This window comes from Macaca thibetana, chromosome 1, assembly GCF_024542745.1.
Source record: "Macaca thibetana thibetana isolate TM-01 chromosome 1, ASM2454274v1, whole genome shotgun sequence".
In the NCBI taxonomy this organism is placed as follows: Eukaryota; Metazoa; Chordata; class Mammalia; order Primates; family Cercopithecidae; genus Macaca; species Macaca thibetana.
In genome coordinates this window covers 45,615,713-45,633,089 of record NC_065578.1, presented here as the reverse complement: position 1 = coordinate 45,633,089, position 17,377 = coordinate 45,615,713, and the positions used below count along the sequence as shown (strand labels likewise).

The 17,377-nt window shown below is 50.8% G+C and overlaps 1 protein-coding gene across 5 annotated transcripts in view; it reads right to left on the bottom strand.

The window, feature by feature from the left end:
* Window positions 1-17,377, bottom strand: part of LOC126961331 (fatty-acid amide hydrolase 1) — a 61,789-nt gene that overhangs the window by 8,799 nt on the left and 35,613 nt on the right. For 4 of the 5 annotated variants that reach the window (XR_007728276.1, XM_050801569.1, XM_050801577.1 and 1 more), the window contains exon 7: window positions 2,560-2,673. Coding sequence is in view for 4 of the 5 variants with exons in the window: in XM_050801569.1 (XP_050657526.1) it covers window positions 2,560-2,673 (114 nt within the window). In the remaining variant the exon portion in view is untranslated. Of the gene's footprint in view, window positions 1-2,559; window positions 2,674-10,931; window positions 11,205-17,377 lie in introns of those variants that run through there. The other variant, XM_050801592.1, reaches the window with a different exon arrangement.

Below are 17,377 nucleotides of genomic sequence, written 5' to 3'. Positions count from 1 at the left end.
CTCCCCCACCTCCTCCAAGCCACATCTCTGCCCAGTGAGGCAGACAGAAACCAGACAGGGGCAGCCCTCGTCACTGGTCACACTGAAGGGTGCCACAGAGCAGGGCTAGACCAGACTCCCGCCTCCCGGAGCCCAGCACTCTCTCCTCTACCCCACGCCTTCCCCACACGTAGCCCAGTCAAGCCTCCCCTTACCCAGGAACTCTTGAATTTGATAATCAAGTTACATGGAGTAGGAGCTTGACAAAAGAGAAGAACAGGCGAATAGCGGAAATCTGCCTACAATGCTCAAACCACACCACACAGGGTCCTACAGAAGGAAAGGTGAGGGCGGAGTGGGATGCAGCTTTCAGTAAATACTCCTACTCCTGGGGGTCATCTGGGGGAAACAGGGTGGGCTGTGTTGCCATATTTGGGCATGTGCAAAATCTGTCCCTGGGGTACCCGAGGCAGGAACAGAGAAGGCCAATCTAACCAGATTGACTAGATTAACTAGGAAGGGCAGGAGCCTTTTCAGGGACATTGACAGGGAAGAAGCAAGACCATCTGCTGAGACTGTGTATGTGCCCCTCTCAGTGACACCAGCCCAGCATGCTCTCGCTCCCTCAGCTGCAGCCCCCACAGCATTGTCACATACACTGCACCCAGACAATTCACCTGCCTAGGGGTCACACACGCCCTTTCAAGAAATCATGCAGGCCACACTCACAAAGCACAATTTGTCTCTCCCTCTTTCCTCCCTCCCTCCCTTTCTTTTCAAGCACATTTCTTGAGCATTTATTATGTGAGATGCAACATGTTGAGCACTAAGGTTCAAAGACAAATAGATAAGCTCTGTCCACAAAGACCCCACATGGGAAAGAGATAGAGAAGACAAGTCTGACATTGTGATGAGAAATGTGCTGTTAGAATGAGAGCAGACCTGGAAGAGGAAACTCTGCCTCAGGCGGCAAATGGAAGACGGTGCCTCCTGCTCTGAGCCCTGAAGGCTCAGCCAGGGGAGCCCATGGCACAGAGAGGGGCAAAGAAGAGGGAAACAGCCTTCCAGGTAAAGGAGCCCCACCCGAGCCAGTGCAGAGCTGCTGACACCCCAAGCTCCAGAAGGCCTTGGCCAGAGGTGATGCGACACACAGAGGAGGAGTACAAGAGATGGCCTGAAGAGCTGGGGACACAAGAGGGCACTGACCAGGAGGATGGTGCTTGGGAATGGAGGGAGATGGTGGTGGCAGGCCAGGGTGGCCAAAGGGGATGGATATAGGAGAGGGCTGGGTAAAAGAACAGGCCAGGCGCGGTGGCTCTCGCCTATAATCCCAGCACTTTCAGAGGATCACCTGAGGTCAGGAGTTCCAGACCAGCCCGGCCAAATAAAAATACAAAAATTAACCAGGCATGGGGGTGCACGTCTATAATCCCAGCTACTCGGGAGGCTGAGGCATGATAATCACTTGAACCCGGGAGGTGGAGGTTGTAGTGAGCCAAGAACATGCCACTGCACTCCAGCCTGGGTGACAGAGCGAGACTCCCATCTCAAAAAAAAGAAGGGGCCAGGGATGGTGGCTCACACCTGTAATCCCAGCACTTTGGGAGGCCGAGGCGGGTGGATCACCTGAGGTCAGGAGTTCGAGACCAGCCTGATCAACATGGTGAAACCCCCGTCTCTACTAAATACAAAAAATTAGTCGGGGCCCGGGCAGAGTGGCTCACAGCTGTAACCCCAGCACTTTCGGAGGCCGAGGCAGGTGGATCACTGGAGGTCAGGAGTTCCAGACCATCCTGGCCAACATGGTGAAATCCTGTCTCTACTAAAAATACAAAAATTAGCTGGATGTGGTGGCGGGTGCCTGTACTCCCAGCTACTCGGGAGGCTGAGGCAGAAGAATCACTTGAACCCGGGAGGTGGAGGCTGCAGTGAGCCGAGATTTTGTATTTTTTGTTTTTTGTATTTTTTAGTAGAGACGGGGTTTCACCGTGTTAGCCAGGATGGTCTTGATCTCCTGACCTCGTGATCCGCCCGTCTCGGCCTCCCAAAGTGCTGGGATTACAGGCTTGAGCCACCGCGCCCAGCCAAAAAAAAAATGTTTTAATTAGCCTGGCGTAGTGGCCCAAGCCTGTAATCCCAGCTAGACTTGGGAGGCTGAGGCAGGAGAATTGCTTGAACCCAGGTGGTGGAGGTTGCAGCGCGCCAAGATTGCGCCATTGAACTCCAGCCTGAGCAACAAGAGCGAAACTCCTCTCAAAGAAAAAAAGGGAACAGACCAGAGACTTGTTGACCAATGGGGTGGAGGCGGGAGGGAGAGGGAAGTCTGGGCTAAAAGCCAGGTTACTAGCTAAGACAGCATGCTCAGTGTCACACACACACACACAGACACACACACACATACACACACACGCTCTGGTTCCTTCCTTCCCTGGCAGTCCCTGGCACTGTAGGTTCCACCATGGCACCCAGCAGGACTAACTCCCAGGCCAGGTTTTCTCACTGACTCCAGGCCAAGTTTTCTCCACAGCCTATGCAGAGAGTGGGAGGGGAAAGGGAGGAGCTGGCCTTGGCTGGCCTTACCTTTCCCACATAGGTGAAGAGCACGGCCTCAGGGGAGAGCTCTCTATTGTGTAACTTCTGCACCAGCTGAGGCAGGGGCAGGGCTAGCAGCGCCTCTGAGTCCAGGTCTGGGTTCTGTGGGGGACAAACTCGGATCAGTCCCCTACTCACCGAAGTCTCATGAGCCTGTAGCAGACACCAGTGGCCCATGCCCCAGCAGCTCTGGCATGGCCCAGCCTGAGCAGGCCCTTGTTTGCCATCCCTAGAGAATGCAGCTCTATCTCCTCCAGAAGCCTGTTGAAGTGGTGCCCAGCGAGCCAACCTGCCCAGGTATTTTTTTTTCCCCCTTAGAGACAGGGTCTGGCTGTGTTGCCCAGGCTAGACTCGAACTCCTGGGCTCAAGCGATCCTCCCACTTCAGCCTCCCCAGTAGCTGGAACTACAGGCACATGCTACTGTGCCTAGCTAGCTCCAGACTGATGATTAAACCACTACAAATATACACCAGCAGTGGCTGCCTTCTGTGTGCCAAGCACCACGCTGATGTCATCCATGTTTTGATTAAGTCTTACTGCCATTCCCATTACACAGATAAACTGAGGCTCAGAGACAGATGCCTTCTTGCCCACCAGCCATCCACCTGCACCTGACCCCATGCCATCCCCACACCCACAGAGCAGCTCTGAACACTGCCCAGGGGGTTGCCAACCTCTAGCAGGGAAGGGCAAAAACAAGAAGACCCCATGTTGGGAGGCTGGGTCTGTGACTGAAGGCCACACCCCAAAAGGGAGGGTTTCCACATTCATTCCACAGATGTGTGTTAGGCGCCTGCTCCATACCCAGCACCACATTAGGCTGAGGTTCAGCCATGAACAAGAAGGCATGTCCAAATGAGCTCACACAGGGCAGGGGCGGGGTGAGCAGATGACAGGCAAACAGATGAGGTTTTAGACAATGAGAAATAAAGACAATAAAACAGAGTGTGGTGAGTGGGTGGCACATGGGAAGGATGGAGAGGGAGGAGCTCTCCCCAGGAGGAGGCACATTTGGGCAAACGCAGGCAGACCTCTGTCTGCCAGGCCTCAAGGGCTCCCAGAGTCTCTGGGGTCAGCCTGACTGCAAACACCCATCCAGTTCCTCCTTCCTCCTTCCCCAGGGCATTGGGTTTGTTTTTGTCTGTTTGTTTCAATAATTTATTTATTTTTTCGAGATAGAGTCTTGCTCCGTCACCCAGGCTGGAGTACAGTGGTGTGATTTTGGTTCACTGCAACCTCCGCCTCCTGGATTCAACCAATTCTCCTGCCTCAGCCTCCGAGTAGCACCTGCCACCATGCCTGGCTAATTTTTTGTATTTTTAATAGAGACAGGGTTTAGCCATGTTGGCCAGGCTGGCCTCGAACTCCTGACCTCAAGTGATCTGCCCCCACCTTGGCCTCCCCAAGTGCTGGGATTACAGGTGTGAGCCACCGCGCACGGCCTCTCCTCAAGGGTATTGGGTTAGTGAGTAAACACTGAGTTGGCCAGGCGGGCTCATTCCTGTAATCCCGGCACTTTGGGAGGCCGAGGTGGATGGATCACTTGAGGTCAGGAGTTCAAGACCAGCCTGGCCAACGTGGTGAAACTCCGCGTGTCTACTAAAAATACAAAAATTAGCCGGGTGTGGTGGTGCACACTTGTAATCCCACCTACTCGGGAGGCTGAGGCAGGAGAATCGCTTGAACCCAAGAGGCGGAGGTTGCAGTGAGCCGAGATCACGCCACTGCACTCCAGCCTGGGCGACAAGAGCAAAACTCAGTCTCAAAAAAATAAAAATAAAAAATAAAAAACACTGAGTCATAGCCACCATATCTCACCCCACCCTCCCCTGCTCTTGTCAAGGTCACCAGAGACTTCCTTGTTGCTAAACTCAACAGATACTTGCCTCTTTATCTTACTCCATATCACTGAGACCTTCGAAAGTACTGAGGCCACACGCCTGCTCTCTTCAATTCTTCCTGGACCTGGAGACACTACACTCTCCTGGTTTCCCTCCTGCTTCTCTGCTACTGCTTCTGTCACTCATTTATGTAGTGAGTCAACAAACATGTTCCAGAAATCTACTGTATGGCAAGGACCAGGTTAGGGGCTATGCATCTAGAGGTAACCAAGACAGACATGGTCCCTTTTCAGAGACTACATTCAAGAAAATAAACAAATTAAATAATAGATAGATCATGCATGATACATGTGAGACAGCAGAGAAATGGAGTGCTGTGACAAAAATGACAGGGCACTGACTTAGGGTGGGCAGGCCTATCTGAAGAAGCCACGTGTCAGCTGTGATTTGAAGGATAAGAAGATGCCAGATGTGGGGAGAGACAGAGCTCTGGGTACCTTCTCTTCCCTCTCTGATTCTGGGAGAGGGCCTCCCCTCCTCCTGCTTCCACTCCTCCCACCCCGCAAGCCCTGCTTCTACTCCTCCCCTCCCCCTCCTCCCCCTCCTGCCCTGGCCTGCTTCCCCTCCTCCCCTCCCTACTTCCTCTCCTTCCCTCCTCCATTTCCCCTCCTCCCCTTTACCCATCCCCTCCTCCCCTCCCCTGGCTTCCCCTCCTCCCCTCTACCCTTCCCTTTCTCCCCTCCCCTGGCTTCCCCTCCTCCCCTCTACCCTTCCCCTCCTCCCCTCCCCTCTTACCCTCCTCCCCTACCCTGGCTTCCACTCCTCCCCTATGCACCTCTGACTCCAGGCTCTCCACCCATCCCATATCCCCCAGATCCCCTACCCAGCCTGAGGCAATGGAGCCCAAACCAGCTCACTGGGCTATTCCTGTCACCTGTCCACCTTCCCTGTCCTTCCTCTAAGCTCTTCACCTGCCCGACTTTCAACCATCTCCTCCTTGTGTATCCTGTACCCTGTACTCAGGGGAGGCCACGCCATTCATCCAGATGTTCAGGAAAGGAAACAGGTGTCCTTCTGGTGCCTCCCTTTCACCCCCACCTGCATCCAGTCACCAAGCTAAGTAGCTCTGAAAAATGGTCACCTCTCCATCCCCTCAACCAAGGCCCTCACCAGGCCTCAGACTCATCCTTATCACCTGGGTCACACAGGGCCACCCAACTGCTGCCCTGCCCAGGTCCTGCCCCTCCAGCCCACACTTCCCTTGATGGCCACACAGTGCAAAATCCAACCAGGCCTTGCCTCTCCCCTTCAAATCCCCATCTCATCACACCACAGGCTCCAGAGCATATTCCAGGAGGTGCTTCCAAGCTGTGTTCCTCTCAGACTCCTGTGCACCTCTCCCCACCCAGGGACCACTGCCCCCTTCCACCCCCAACACCCCAGAGCCTGGCGCCCGCCCTCTCCAAGCACATGCCACAGCCTCTGCCCCTGATGTCCTCAGTATCAGGAGCTCTTCCCTGAATTCATTGAACTGATACAACACTTAGTTTGGATTTTTTTTCTAACACAGGGAGCTACAAAGAAGAAAAAAATGGGTTCAAGATTTCTCCCCAAACACACCAGATAATCCTCTTGATATATTTTTTAAAGGTATACAAAATGAAAAGTGAGCACTCCCTCCACCCCTGCTTCCCCTTGCACAGTCCCTCCTCTATAAAGGAAAACTATAATTAACAGTTTCTGGTGTAATCTTACAGGAAAAGAAAATATTTATGAAAAACCCACCATGTCAACAGTTGTCTATATATATATTCCTTTTTGCACAAAGGAATCATACTATACACACAGTACTGCATCTTGACTTTCCCATCTGACAATGAAAATTAAATTTTTGCTTTATTTTTGTTCTCATATAAATATAGGTTCACTGTGTTTTTTAAAATGCCTAAGAGTATGGAGAAGGATGTCGAAATCAGCAGAGCATTCACCACCCTGGGATAATTGCCACCCGACAGTCCGGTCACCATCTCCCATCACCATCACCTTGTAGTGAACAAGGTGCCCACAGAGTCCCTGTGCATGGCAGCTAGCACCTATCAACATGCTCCCCTCCGTGCTCAGCACACATTTTCATTCTTTCCTATGTTCTTCCCCGTTGACAGTTAATGACACAGTTGCTAACAGCTATTTTTAAATCTTCAACTAGTGTCAGGCAGCTGAGACATTTTCTCCTAGACACCAAAGTAAGTCTGCACCTCCAGGAGGCCAATCGGTGAACATGTGGAAACCTGATTTTGTGGAGAATGCAGGGAAGTATAGTATACAGGTAACGTCTAAACCTGTGGCCACCTGCATGCACAATTTTTCAAGAGAGGGATACTCTACCAATCACTTAGGGGGCATTGCCCCTCCTCCATCTGTGTTGTTTTCTCCGCTGAACCACAGTGCCAGCGTGATTGATAAGCGGGTTGTAAGAGATGTGGGAAAAAACTTTCAGGGTAAAACAAAAGTGCATATACAAAGGCATAAGGGCATAAATAGGTGTTCTGTGATGTCTCTCCCAGCTATACTATTCTATTGATGGTGGTCCTTCTCTTCAGTCTAGAAAAAGATACCAAAACTTATTCAGGGGACAGGGTGGGGAAAAAAATGGGTCAACAGAATTACCAGAAGCACACCTTTCTCTAGAGTTGCCCAAGAGTTTAGAGAGAGGTGAACTATTTTGTGAAAATGCAGGTGTTTAGGTATCCCCTCATCCAGCTGTGTCCTCCTTGGACACAGCTAAGAATCCGGGAATGGTGGCTCACACCTGTAATTCCACCACTTTGGGAGGCCGAGGCAGGCAGATCACCTGAGGTCAGGAGTTCGAGACCAGCCTAGCCAACATGGTGAAACCCTGTCTCTACTAAAAATGCAAAAATTAGCTGATGTAGTGGCAGGCACCTGTAGTCCCAGCTACCCAAGGAGGCTGAGGCAGGAGAATCACTTGAACCCAGGAGGCAGAGCTTGCAGTGAGCCGAGATTGCACCAGTACACTCCAGCCTGGGCAACAAAGTGAGAATCCATCTCAAAAAAAAAAGAGTTCAAGACCAGCCTGGCCAACATGACGAAACCATTTGTACTAAAACTACAGAAATCAGCCAGGCATTGGCCAGGCGCGGTGGCTCATGCCTGTAATTCCAGCACTTTGGGAGGCTGAGGCAGGTGGATCCTGAGGTCAGGAGTTCGAGACCAGCCATGGCCAACATGATGAAGCTCTGTCTCTACTAAAAATACAAAAATTAGCCAGCCATAGTGGCAGACGCCTGTAATCCCAGCTACTTGGGAGGCTGAGGCAGGAGAATCGCTTGAATCTGGGAGGTGGAGGTTGCAGTGAGCCGAGATCGCACCATTGCACTCCAGCCTGGGCGACAGAGCAAGACTCCGTCTCAAAAAACAAAAAAACAAAATACAAAAAAAACAAAACAAAAAATCTTACTCCTCCTTCAAAGCCTACAAAGCTATTGTCAATCAGGAACCCGCCCCTTTGCTGATTACTCAAAACCACAGTCATTGGAAACCCAAAAGGTAATTTTCCGCTTCTCCTCCTGAAAGAGCCAAGTTTCAGAGCCAAAACTTCTGTCTGGAATAATCTGCTTGTAAAAATAATGAAGAGCAGTTGCTCCAGAGGAAAACCATACAGATGCTGCTGTTTGGAATTGAAGTGCAGGAAGACCCATCCTGCTACCATCCCACACCCCTGCTAGCCAGGTGGATTCCTTGGAACCAGGAGGGGAGTTCTGCAGGCAAGAACTGTGAGCATATCCCTGCTAGTGCTGCCCACGCCGCTCTTGGAGCTGGCAGAACTCAGCTGGCTGCACAGAGCCAGGGATAAACAGGAGGATCTCTAAGGAGGGCCTCCAGAGCCCAGCCAGAGAGGGGAACTAGACAGCGAAGAACCTGTGCTTGTGTAGGGGAGATGGCCAATTTGGGTCGACCATCAGGGCCCTCCCACTAAGAAACCCTAAAAATGGACTGATGGTGGACTTTTCAGCCAGCTTGGTGAGTGGAGGCTGGAACCAGATATATTTTTTATCTTACCAAATAAATATGAGATATCTTTGCCCCAGGGATGGTTTGGAGTAAATTCATACATTACAGCCAGCCAAAAGCACAACACGTGTGGGGAAAAGAAAGAGATCAGACTGTTTCTGTGTCTATGCAAAAAGAAGTAGACATAAAAAACTCCATTTTGTTCTGTACTAAGAGAAATTCTTCTGCCTTGAGATGCTGTTAATCTGTAACCCTAGCCCCAACCCTGTGCTCGCAGAAACATGTGCTGTGTTGACTCAAGTTTTAATGGATTTAGGACTGTGCAGGATGCGCTTTGTTAAAAAAGTGTTTGAAGGCAGTATGCTTGGTAAAAGTCATTGCCATTCTCTAATCTCAAGTACCCAGGGGTACAATGCACTGCGGAAGGCCACAGGGACCTCTGCCCAAGAAAGCCAGGTATTGTCCAAGGTTTCTCCCCACTGAGACAGCCTGAGATACAGCCTCGTGGGAAGGGAAAGACCTGACCGTACCCCAGCCCGACACCCGTAAAGGGTCTGTGCTGAGGAGGATTAGTGAAAGAGGAAGGCCTCTGTGCAGTTGAGATAGAGGAAGGCATCTGTCTCCTGCCCGTCCCTGGGAATGGAATGTCTGGGTGTAAAACCCAATCATACATTCTATTTACTGTGATAGGAGAAAACCGCCTTATGGCTGGAGGTGAGACATACTGGCAGCAATACTGCTCTTTACTGCACTGAGATGCTTGTGTAAAGTCAAGCATAAATCTGGCCTACATGCACATCAAGGCACAGAACTTTTCCTTAAACTTATTTATGACACAGAGTCCTTTGCTCACATGTTTTCCTGCTGACCCTCTCCCCACCATTACCCTATAGTCCTGCCACATCCCCCTCACCGAGATGGTAGAGGTAGTGATCGATAAATACTGAGGGAACTCAGAGACCAGTGCCGGCGCGGGTCCTCCGTGTGCTGAGCGCGGGTCCCCTGGGCCCACTGTTCTTTCTCTATACTTTGTCTCTGTGTCTTATTTCTTTTCTCAGTCTCTCGTCCCACCTGACGAGAAATACCCACAGGTGTGGAGGGGCTGGCCCCCTTCAATGCAAGGCTACACCCTGGGCTGGCATGCAAGGGTGCCTTCGTCATATCTCTCTCCTGTTCCTCTTCATGAAAGTGTGGCTGAAGAGTGCAGCCAGGGACCTAGGTTCTAGTTCCAGCTCTGCCCCAAATCAAAAATCACTTGCGGAACATCTGCTGAACACAATTTTCTGTGACTCTTTCTGTCTCCCACCCAGGCACACCCTCCTGAATCCTGCAGTTCCCAACCTGGAAAGCCTTCCCACCTGTCAGGTCCCACACACAGCAAGCCCTCCCTCTCTCAGCACATAACACCACTTCCCAGAGTTCAGCATGTTGGCTTTAACTGGGGTCTGTGCTTCACACATCCGGAGGAAAAGCCCCTCTTCAAGCCACGTCTTCCAAACCCTCAGCCAGGCCCTTCCACGCCCCAAAACCCACATACTGAGGTGATCCAGAGGCAGTGCAGGGAGAAGAAAAGTTTATTGACAGACCACCCAGGGAGGGCTGGAACTGAACCTGCTCATGGAAAGGGTTTGCCAGGGGTTGGACACCACAGGCCGGCAGCAGAAGCCAGAGAGACTTCCCTTCTAGCCTGGCTTTGCCAAGATCTCCCTGTGCACTTGGCAAGTTTCTGTCCGGCTCCCTCTTAGGATCCAAATGCACAAATCAAGAAGCTTGAAAACTCGGCCGGGCGCGGTGGCTCACGCCTATAGTCCCAACACTTTGGGAGGCCGAGGCAGGTGTATCAACTGAGGTCAGGCATTCGAGACCAGCCTGGCCAACATGGTGAAACCCAGTCTCTACTAAAAATGCAAAAATTAGCCGGGCATAGTGGCGAGCCCCTGTAATCCCAGCTACTGGGGATGCTGAGGCAGGAGAATCGCTTGAACCCGGGAGGCAGAAGTTGCAGCGAGCCGAGATCGCGCCACTGCACTCTTGCCTGGGAGTCGGAGCGAGACTCCGCCTCAAACAAACAAACAAACAAACAAAACAAACAAACAAAAAAAAACACCTCTAAGCTCTCCAGATTCCCTTGGCCATTACACTCTGCGATTCCAAAGTCCTCAACCCCTAGCATCCTACTGGTTGTCACGCTTGGGTTTTCGCATTCCAATAGGCAGTAAGATTCTTTGGCACAAAGCAAAACTCCTCTTTGACCCAGTGAGGGGAAGGCCTCTTCCACGACCTGCCTTGACACTATCGTTTCCTTTCCTCCCCCTGGCTCTACCTGGCTTAGAAAGTGCGGAATATCTTAGGGCGAGGAGAGATTCTGGAAAGCTACACATCTGCTCTGCCCGCCCGCCACCCTGTCCCTCCGCGGGTCTGGCGGCTGAAAGTGCTGCTGCGTGTACCCTCAGGCGGCGCCCACCCCACCACTCTCAGGCAGTCACCTGGAGCCGGAAGCGCTGCGCCGCCTTGTCCATGTTCTCCAGGCACGCTCGCTGCCTCTGTCGCGCCCGGGCCACCGCGCCCCGCGCTGCCCGGCGCCCGGACCAGCGCAGGGCCACGGCCGCCGCCACGAAGCAGCAGGCCAGGGCGACCCCGGAGGCGCCAGGCAAAGCGGCCCACAGCTCGTACTGCCCCATGATCCCCGTAGCCTGCTGCTGCCTAAGACGACAGTTGAAGCCGCCGCACGCGCGGCCCGCCAGCTCCGCCGCAAAACCCGGACTGGATCAGCCGGGATCCCACGCCCGCCTGCGCGGGAGGGGCGGCGGAGCGCGCCAGCGGCTGTCAGAGGCGGCCCGCCTGGCATGGCCCCCAGCGACGTCCCGCTCAGGGCCAAGCCGAGTAGGCGGGTCAGAAAGGGCTACTGTTTCGCGTGGGCGACCTCCCAAGCTTGAGTTTAGCCCCGGTTGGGCGCCACAGCCCTGGCCCAGCCTCTGCCCTGAGCACCCCAGAGCCCCAAATGCTCAAGACTGCGCCCCAGCCGGAGCCCCCTGCCAGACACGCCAGCTGTTAGATATGAGTTCTAAATTTCTCTTCAAAGAATCAATATGTCAGTATGTTCAATTGTTTGCCTTCTTTTTTTTTTTTTTTTTTTTTTTTTTTTAAGAGGGAGTCTGGCTCTGTAGCCCAGGCTGGAGTGCAGTGGCGCTATCTCAGCTCACTGCAAGCTCCGCCTCCCGGGTTCACGCCATTCTCCTGCCTCAGCCTCCCGAGTAGCTAGGACTACAGGCGCCCGCCGCTACGCCTGGCTAATTTTTGTATTTTTAGTAGAGAGGGCGTTTCACTGTGTTAGCCAGGATGGTGTGGATCTCCTGACCTCGTGATCCACCCGCCTTGGCCTCCCAAAGTGCTGGGATTACAGGCATGAGCCACCACACCCGGCCTGTCTTCTACTTTTAAACTGAACTTCCTCATAAAGCAACGTTTTTTGGTTACCTGTTCCTCCCTAACTCATTCTTCACCCTGACTCATTCTGATTTCCTGCTCTGCCATAACCATTTTTCCCGCCAAACCACTCACCCTGTCACTCTCTTTAAATTAGCCAGTCGGAATTAGTTTAGCCTATAGGTCTAACCCTAGCCAACAGGGAAAGGACACAGCAGCAGCAGTCACGTGGGTCAGGCATAAGAACCCCCCTTCCATGCCCTGTCCAGATGTGTGCTCACCATTGCTCCATCTGTGAGGGCGCACCCTTCTATAGAAGTAAATTGCCTTGCTGAGAAGAAAAATAAAGAAAATGTTATATTCTAGTGCTATTTCTTTTGTGGCACTGAAACTTTATTTATAACAATTTGGGGGCTTGCCGGTGATTACATTCCCCTCTGGGGGCGGTCTCCGGTTCTCTCTCATGTGGAGGCATGCCCCACCCTCTTGTGACGGCCTCAGGGGTGAGAAATCAGGACTCACTCAGTGAGCTCTCAGCAACTCGGAAACAAACCAGCAGGCAACCTAGGGTAAAGGATCCTCACACACTGCCACGATGACTCTGCGCAGACCAAGGAAGGAGAAGCCGCAGGAGCTGGTAAAGTACTTCCTTGGTGGTCAAATTCTGGAAGGCTAAATGTGTGTGTGCATGAATGATCACAAACAACCCTACTTGCAGTGTTGTCCATGTGGATGGTGACAAGTCCTACTGCTGGATGGAGTGAGTGGGTCCTCTCCACTGTTCCGTAGCTACCTCATATGGCTTAGGAAGGATCCTGCCATGGGATTTACACCAGAATGCCACTGCTAATAGGGACCTAATTCTCCCTTGGGGGAGCAGCCAGAGAGGACAACATGAGTGGGAAGTATGCAAGGGACCTTCAGAGGGGGGAAGGGATAGAAGTAGTAAGAGAGAGATAGAAGTAGTTGACCTCTTTTGGTCAACCTTCCAGGGCAGCAAGACAATACACCCCCTGGTTTGAGGGGTTGAGCCTTCCAGGGCAGCAAGGCAAGACACCCTCTGATATGAGGGGTTCAGCCTTCTGGGGCAGGTGAGGCAAGACACCCCTGGTTTGAGGGGTTGAGCCTTCCACAAATTTCAGGGGGTCAAACCTCACACAAACCTCCAGTAGTAAGAAAAATATTCAGAACTCCCCTTTCCTTTCTTCTCAGGGGAAGAAAAAGTAGCTCCACTCCTGATGGTCCCTTCCCTAGGGGAAGGGGAAGGAGAGGGGAGAACAACAGCATAAGCAGCTGGCAGAGGCAGGGAAAGACCAGCAGAGGGGAAAGAGAAACTGGGAGAGGAGGTTGAAGAGAAAGAGAGAGTCAAAGAGAGAGAGAGAGAGGCAGAGAGAGAGAGACAGAGGGAGTAAGAGAGAGAAAGAGAGAGACAGAGAGTCAGAGAGAGAGAGAGAGAGAGAGAAGTAGTAAAGAGAAAACAGTGTACCCTATTCCTTTAAAAGCCAGGGTAAATTTAAGACATATAATTGATAATTGAAAGTCTTCTCCATGACCCTATAACACTCCAATACCACCTTGTTGTCAGTGTAAACAAGGGTGTAGCCCCAAAGCACTGAGGCCACTGACAACCTATAACCTCCCTAATCAAAACTCCTTAACCCAGTAACCCGCAGATGGCCCAAATGCATTCAATCTGTAGCAGCAACTGCTTTGCTAACAGAAGAAAGTAGAAAAATAACTTTCAGAGGAAACCTCACTGTGTGAGCACACCTCATCAGGTCAGAACTATCCTAAGTCAAAAGGAAAAAAAAAAAAAAAAAAGATAGCTTACTGACTCTAGAACCTTCAAGTATGAGGCTATTCTGTTAGAAAAAAATGATTTAACATTAACCACTGAAAATTCTCTTAACCCAGCAGGTTTCCTAACAGGGGATCTAAATCTTAATTAATTACCATGCAAAGGTCCGACCAGACCTAAGAGGAACTCCCTTCAGGACAGGACGATAGATGGTTCCTCCCGGGTAATTGAGGGGAAAAGACACAATGGGTATTCAGTACTCCTGACCTGAAGTAAATTGCCTTGCTGAGAAGAAAAAAAAAGAAAATTTTATATGCAAGTGCTATTTATTTTGTGGCACCAGAACTTTATTCATAACACCAGCCAACAAGACTGGGAGCAGCGACAGATTGGGTTCACGGACCTCTTTAACCTCCAGAAACCCTGTAGCAGCATCTTTCCTGGAGACCCAGGAGGCTGGTCATGCACCACAGGGCGCCCGCCTCTCCCCAGCACAGGGCTTCTGGTGTGCCAACCCAGGACAGACACAGGAAGAGTCTCTGGGGTATCCACCCCCGCCCCTCCTTTTTCCCAAACCCGGGACCCCGGGTCTCTCACCCAGGCTCTTCGTCACAGCCCAATCCACCCATTATTTGTCCTTTGGCTCAGCCACTTCCTGCAGACTGGCCTCCCCAGGGTCACCCTGTCCCAGTCCTGGGCACTTCTGGATTTTACCTCCAAGAAGCAAAAGTCCTGGGCACTTCTGGATTTTACATCCAAGAAGCAGAAGGAATGCCAGACCATGGGGGAGTCTGGGTACCTGGCCCCCTTCAAAGGGAAATGAATTACATGGACACAGACACACACACACAGCCTCCCTACTGCTGTCCTGGCATCTCTCACAGAACTTTACATGCTTTATCTCAGTTGTTCTCCCAAAAACTTTATGAGAAAAGCATTTTTGGCTGAGCACGGTGGCTCACACCTGTAATTCTAGTACTTTTGTAGGCCAAGACAGGCGGATCACCTGAGGTCAGGAGTTCAAGACCAGCCTGACCAACATGGTGAAACCCTGTCTCTACAAAAAACACAAAAATTAGCTGGGCGTGGTGGCTTGTGCCTGTAATCCCAGCTACTTGGGAGGCTGAGGCAGGAGAATCGCTTAAACCTGGGAGGGGGAGGTTGCAGTGAGCTGAGATCACACCACTACACTCCAGCCTGGGCAACAGAGTGAGACTGTGTCTCAAAAAAAAAGCATTTTTATGCTCATATTACTGATGAGGTAACTGAAGACAAATGGCATTAAATAACTTGTGTCCCATAGAACTGATATTTATAAATTAAGTATTTAAAAAATAAAAATAAAGTAACTTTTGTGGGTTACACAGGTGGCTGAGTGGGTGGGGATTCCACTGGGAAGCCGGAAGCCAGAGCTCTTCCCCATCCATCAGCACCATCATTACTGCCCCTGGAAATGAGTCGTAAAAGTTTAGAATATGTGTATCTTTGGGTTGACATGTAGCTTTTTTCATTGCATTGTGGCCCTATTTGTCCTGACTTGTTTACTTAAAGTATGATGGGGCACAGGTAAGTGCTTTGTGCCAGGAAACACTGTCTCCTGAAACATGGGGAGGGGCTGCAGTCTTGGATCCTGGTTGTTTTTACCTCTCTGAATCTGTGCCTTTACTTATCTAAGGGGGCTAATTATGATACCTGCCTTTCAGGATTGTTAGCAACACTGCCTGGCACTTAGTAGGCCCTCCATAAAGGATTATGAATGAGAGTGAAAGGCCCACCTATGGAGAGACTTGGTTGTTACTGGAAGAATCCCAGCCTGAGGGCCTTGAGTCAGGCTCCTGAGTATGTTAAGCAAGGTCCCAAATCCTTGTGTTTCTGTCTTCAGTGAGGATGGAGGGCCTCTGTTCCTACTCAGCACTGATGACCCTTTACAAGTTTCAAGTCCCTAGACCTCAGTTTCCCTAGAAAAAGAGAGCTGACAGGTGCTGATGATAGAAACAGCAATCTGAAGTGGTTCTTATGAGGTCACCTCACCCCATTTCCTGAGTAAAAGAATGGGATTCTAGCCCTCAATTCACCCTTCATTTGTTGGGTGACTTTGGGTAACTCAGTTCTTCCTTTTGCAAAACAAGAAGCATTTTTCCAGACCCTCTCTCCTTCCCAAAGGGAAAATAATATATAGCCCTAGAGAAACACTGGCCATTCCTGAGGCTTAATTACCAAGTTTGTAACGTGTTGTGAGTAGGGCCAAGATTTGCTACTTTCGGGACTCCAGTTACAAAGCATTCACTCGTGTTTGCTGAAATGATGGCTTCTCTAAGCAGAAAGCTCCCTGGGGGCATATTAAATATGATTTAATTTACAAAAAGGGTCTAGGGGTTAGGAGTGGGTTTGGAGGCCAGTGCACCAAGTCCTGGACTGATTCTAATGTTCAAGTCACAGTGAGTGGCCACTTTGTTCCTGTGAGAGAGGATCCAGAGACCCTTCTGCCATCCAGTGGTTCAATTCAACCGACATCCACTGACCCCTGCTACTATATGCTGTGCGCTAGGGAAACTTCAACAAACACTAGACTGAAAATCTGGCCTGAGTGGGAAGAAAAAAGATGTGCATAGACCAAGACAGGCTTTGGTGGAAATGCAGAGATCATGCTGCATAACCCAGAGGGCCTTGGATTCTGGGCCCTTGGACTGTGTTGGGGACAGTCTTTGGGAGAAGAAAGATGGCATATGGTTTAGAGCAAGTATTTTAGAGCTTGGCTCTAGAGTAGGGCTGGCTAGTAACCCATCCTTGTTGTGTGACTCTCTGTGTCCCCATTTCCTTACCTGTCAAATAATGGTAATAATAGTACCCCCCCCCCCACAGCAAATGCTCTAGTACTATTATAAAAATCAAATGAGTTAATACATGTAACACAGCCAGAACAGGGCCTAGCATATGCATAGTAAAAAATCTATGCATGTTAATCATTATTATTATTGTTGTTGTTATTACTTATTAGAAAAATAGAGGCCTACAGAGAAGGGTTTTATGGCTTGAGAATCGCAACCTCAGGAACCAGACTGCCTGAGTTCAAATCCTAACTCTGCCACTTACTGTGTAACCTGGAGTAAGCCACTTTAACCTCTTGTGCCTCAGTTTCCTTATCTGTAAAATGGGGATAACACTGGTGACAATCTCACAGAATTGCTGTGAACACTAAGCAAGTTAATCCAAGCAAAGAGCTTGGAACAGCACCTCATCCACTGTAAGTGTTCAGTAAATACTAGCTCACTTTATTTTAAGCAGAGATGTATGCAATCCAACCAGTATTTTGGGAAGGCAATATGGAGGAGGGTTGGGAGAGGCAAGCTGGAAGCTGAGGTCATGGACTAGAAGAGCAGGTGGATTCAAAGATCCAATGGGCGTGGGTTTCCAGGGTTCCACCTGTGTTTTCCAGAAGGTAACACCACTTCATTCTGTGAGCCATAACCTGCCGTCAGGTCATTCATGGAAGAGTTACTGCTGCCCACAGCCCCTCTAGCAGACCCTGGTAAGTTTCCCTGCCAGCATCGGCAGTCACCTGGTGACGGTAAGTTATTCTTATATGTCTTCAGCTGTTGAGTGGGAAGACAGGTAATACCTTCCCTGGCGCCCTCTGAGGTGGGGGCAGGGCTGTCCAAGGGAGAGAAGAAGGGAAGGGAACTTCTCAGATTCCAGAGGGTGTGAAGT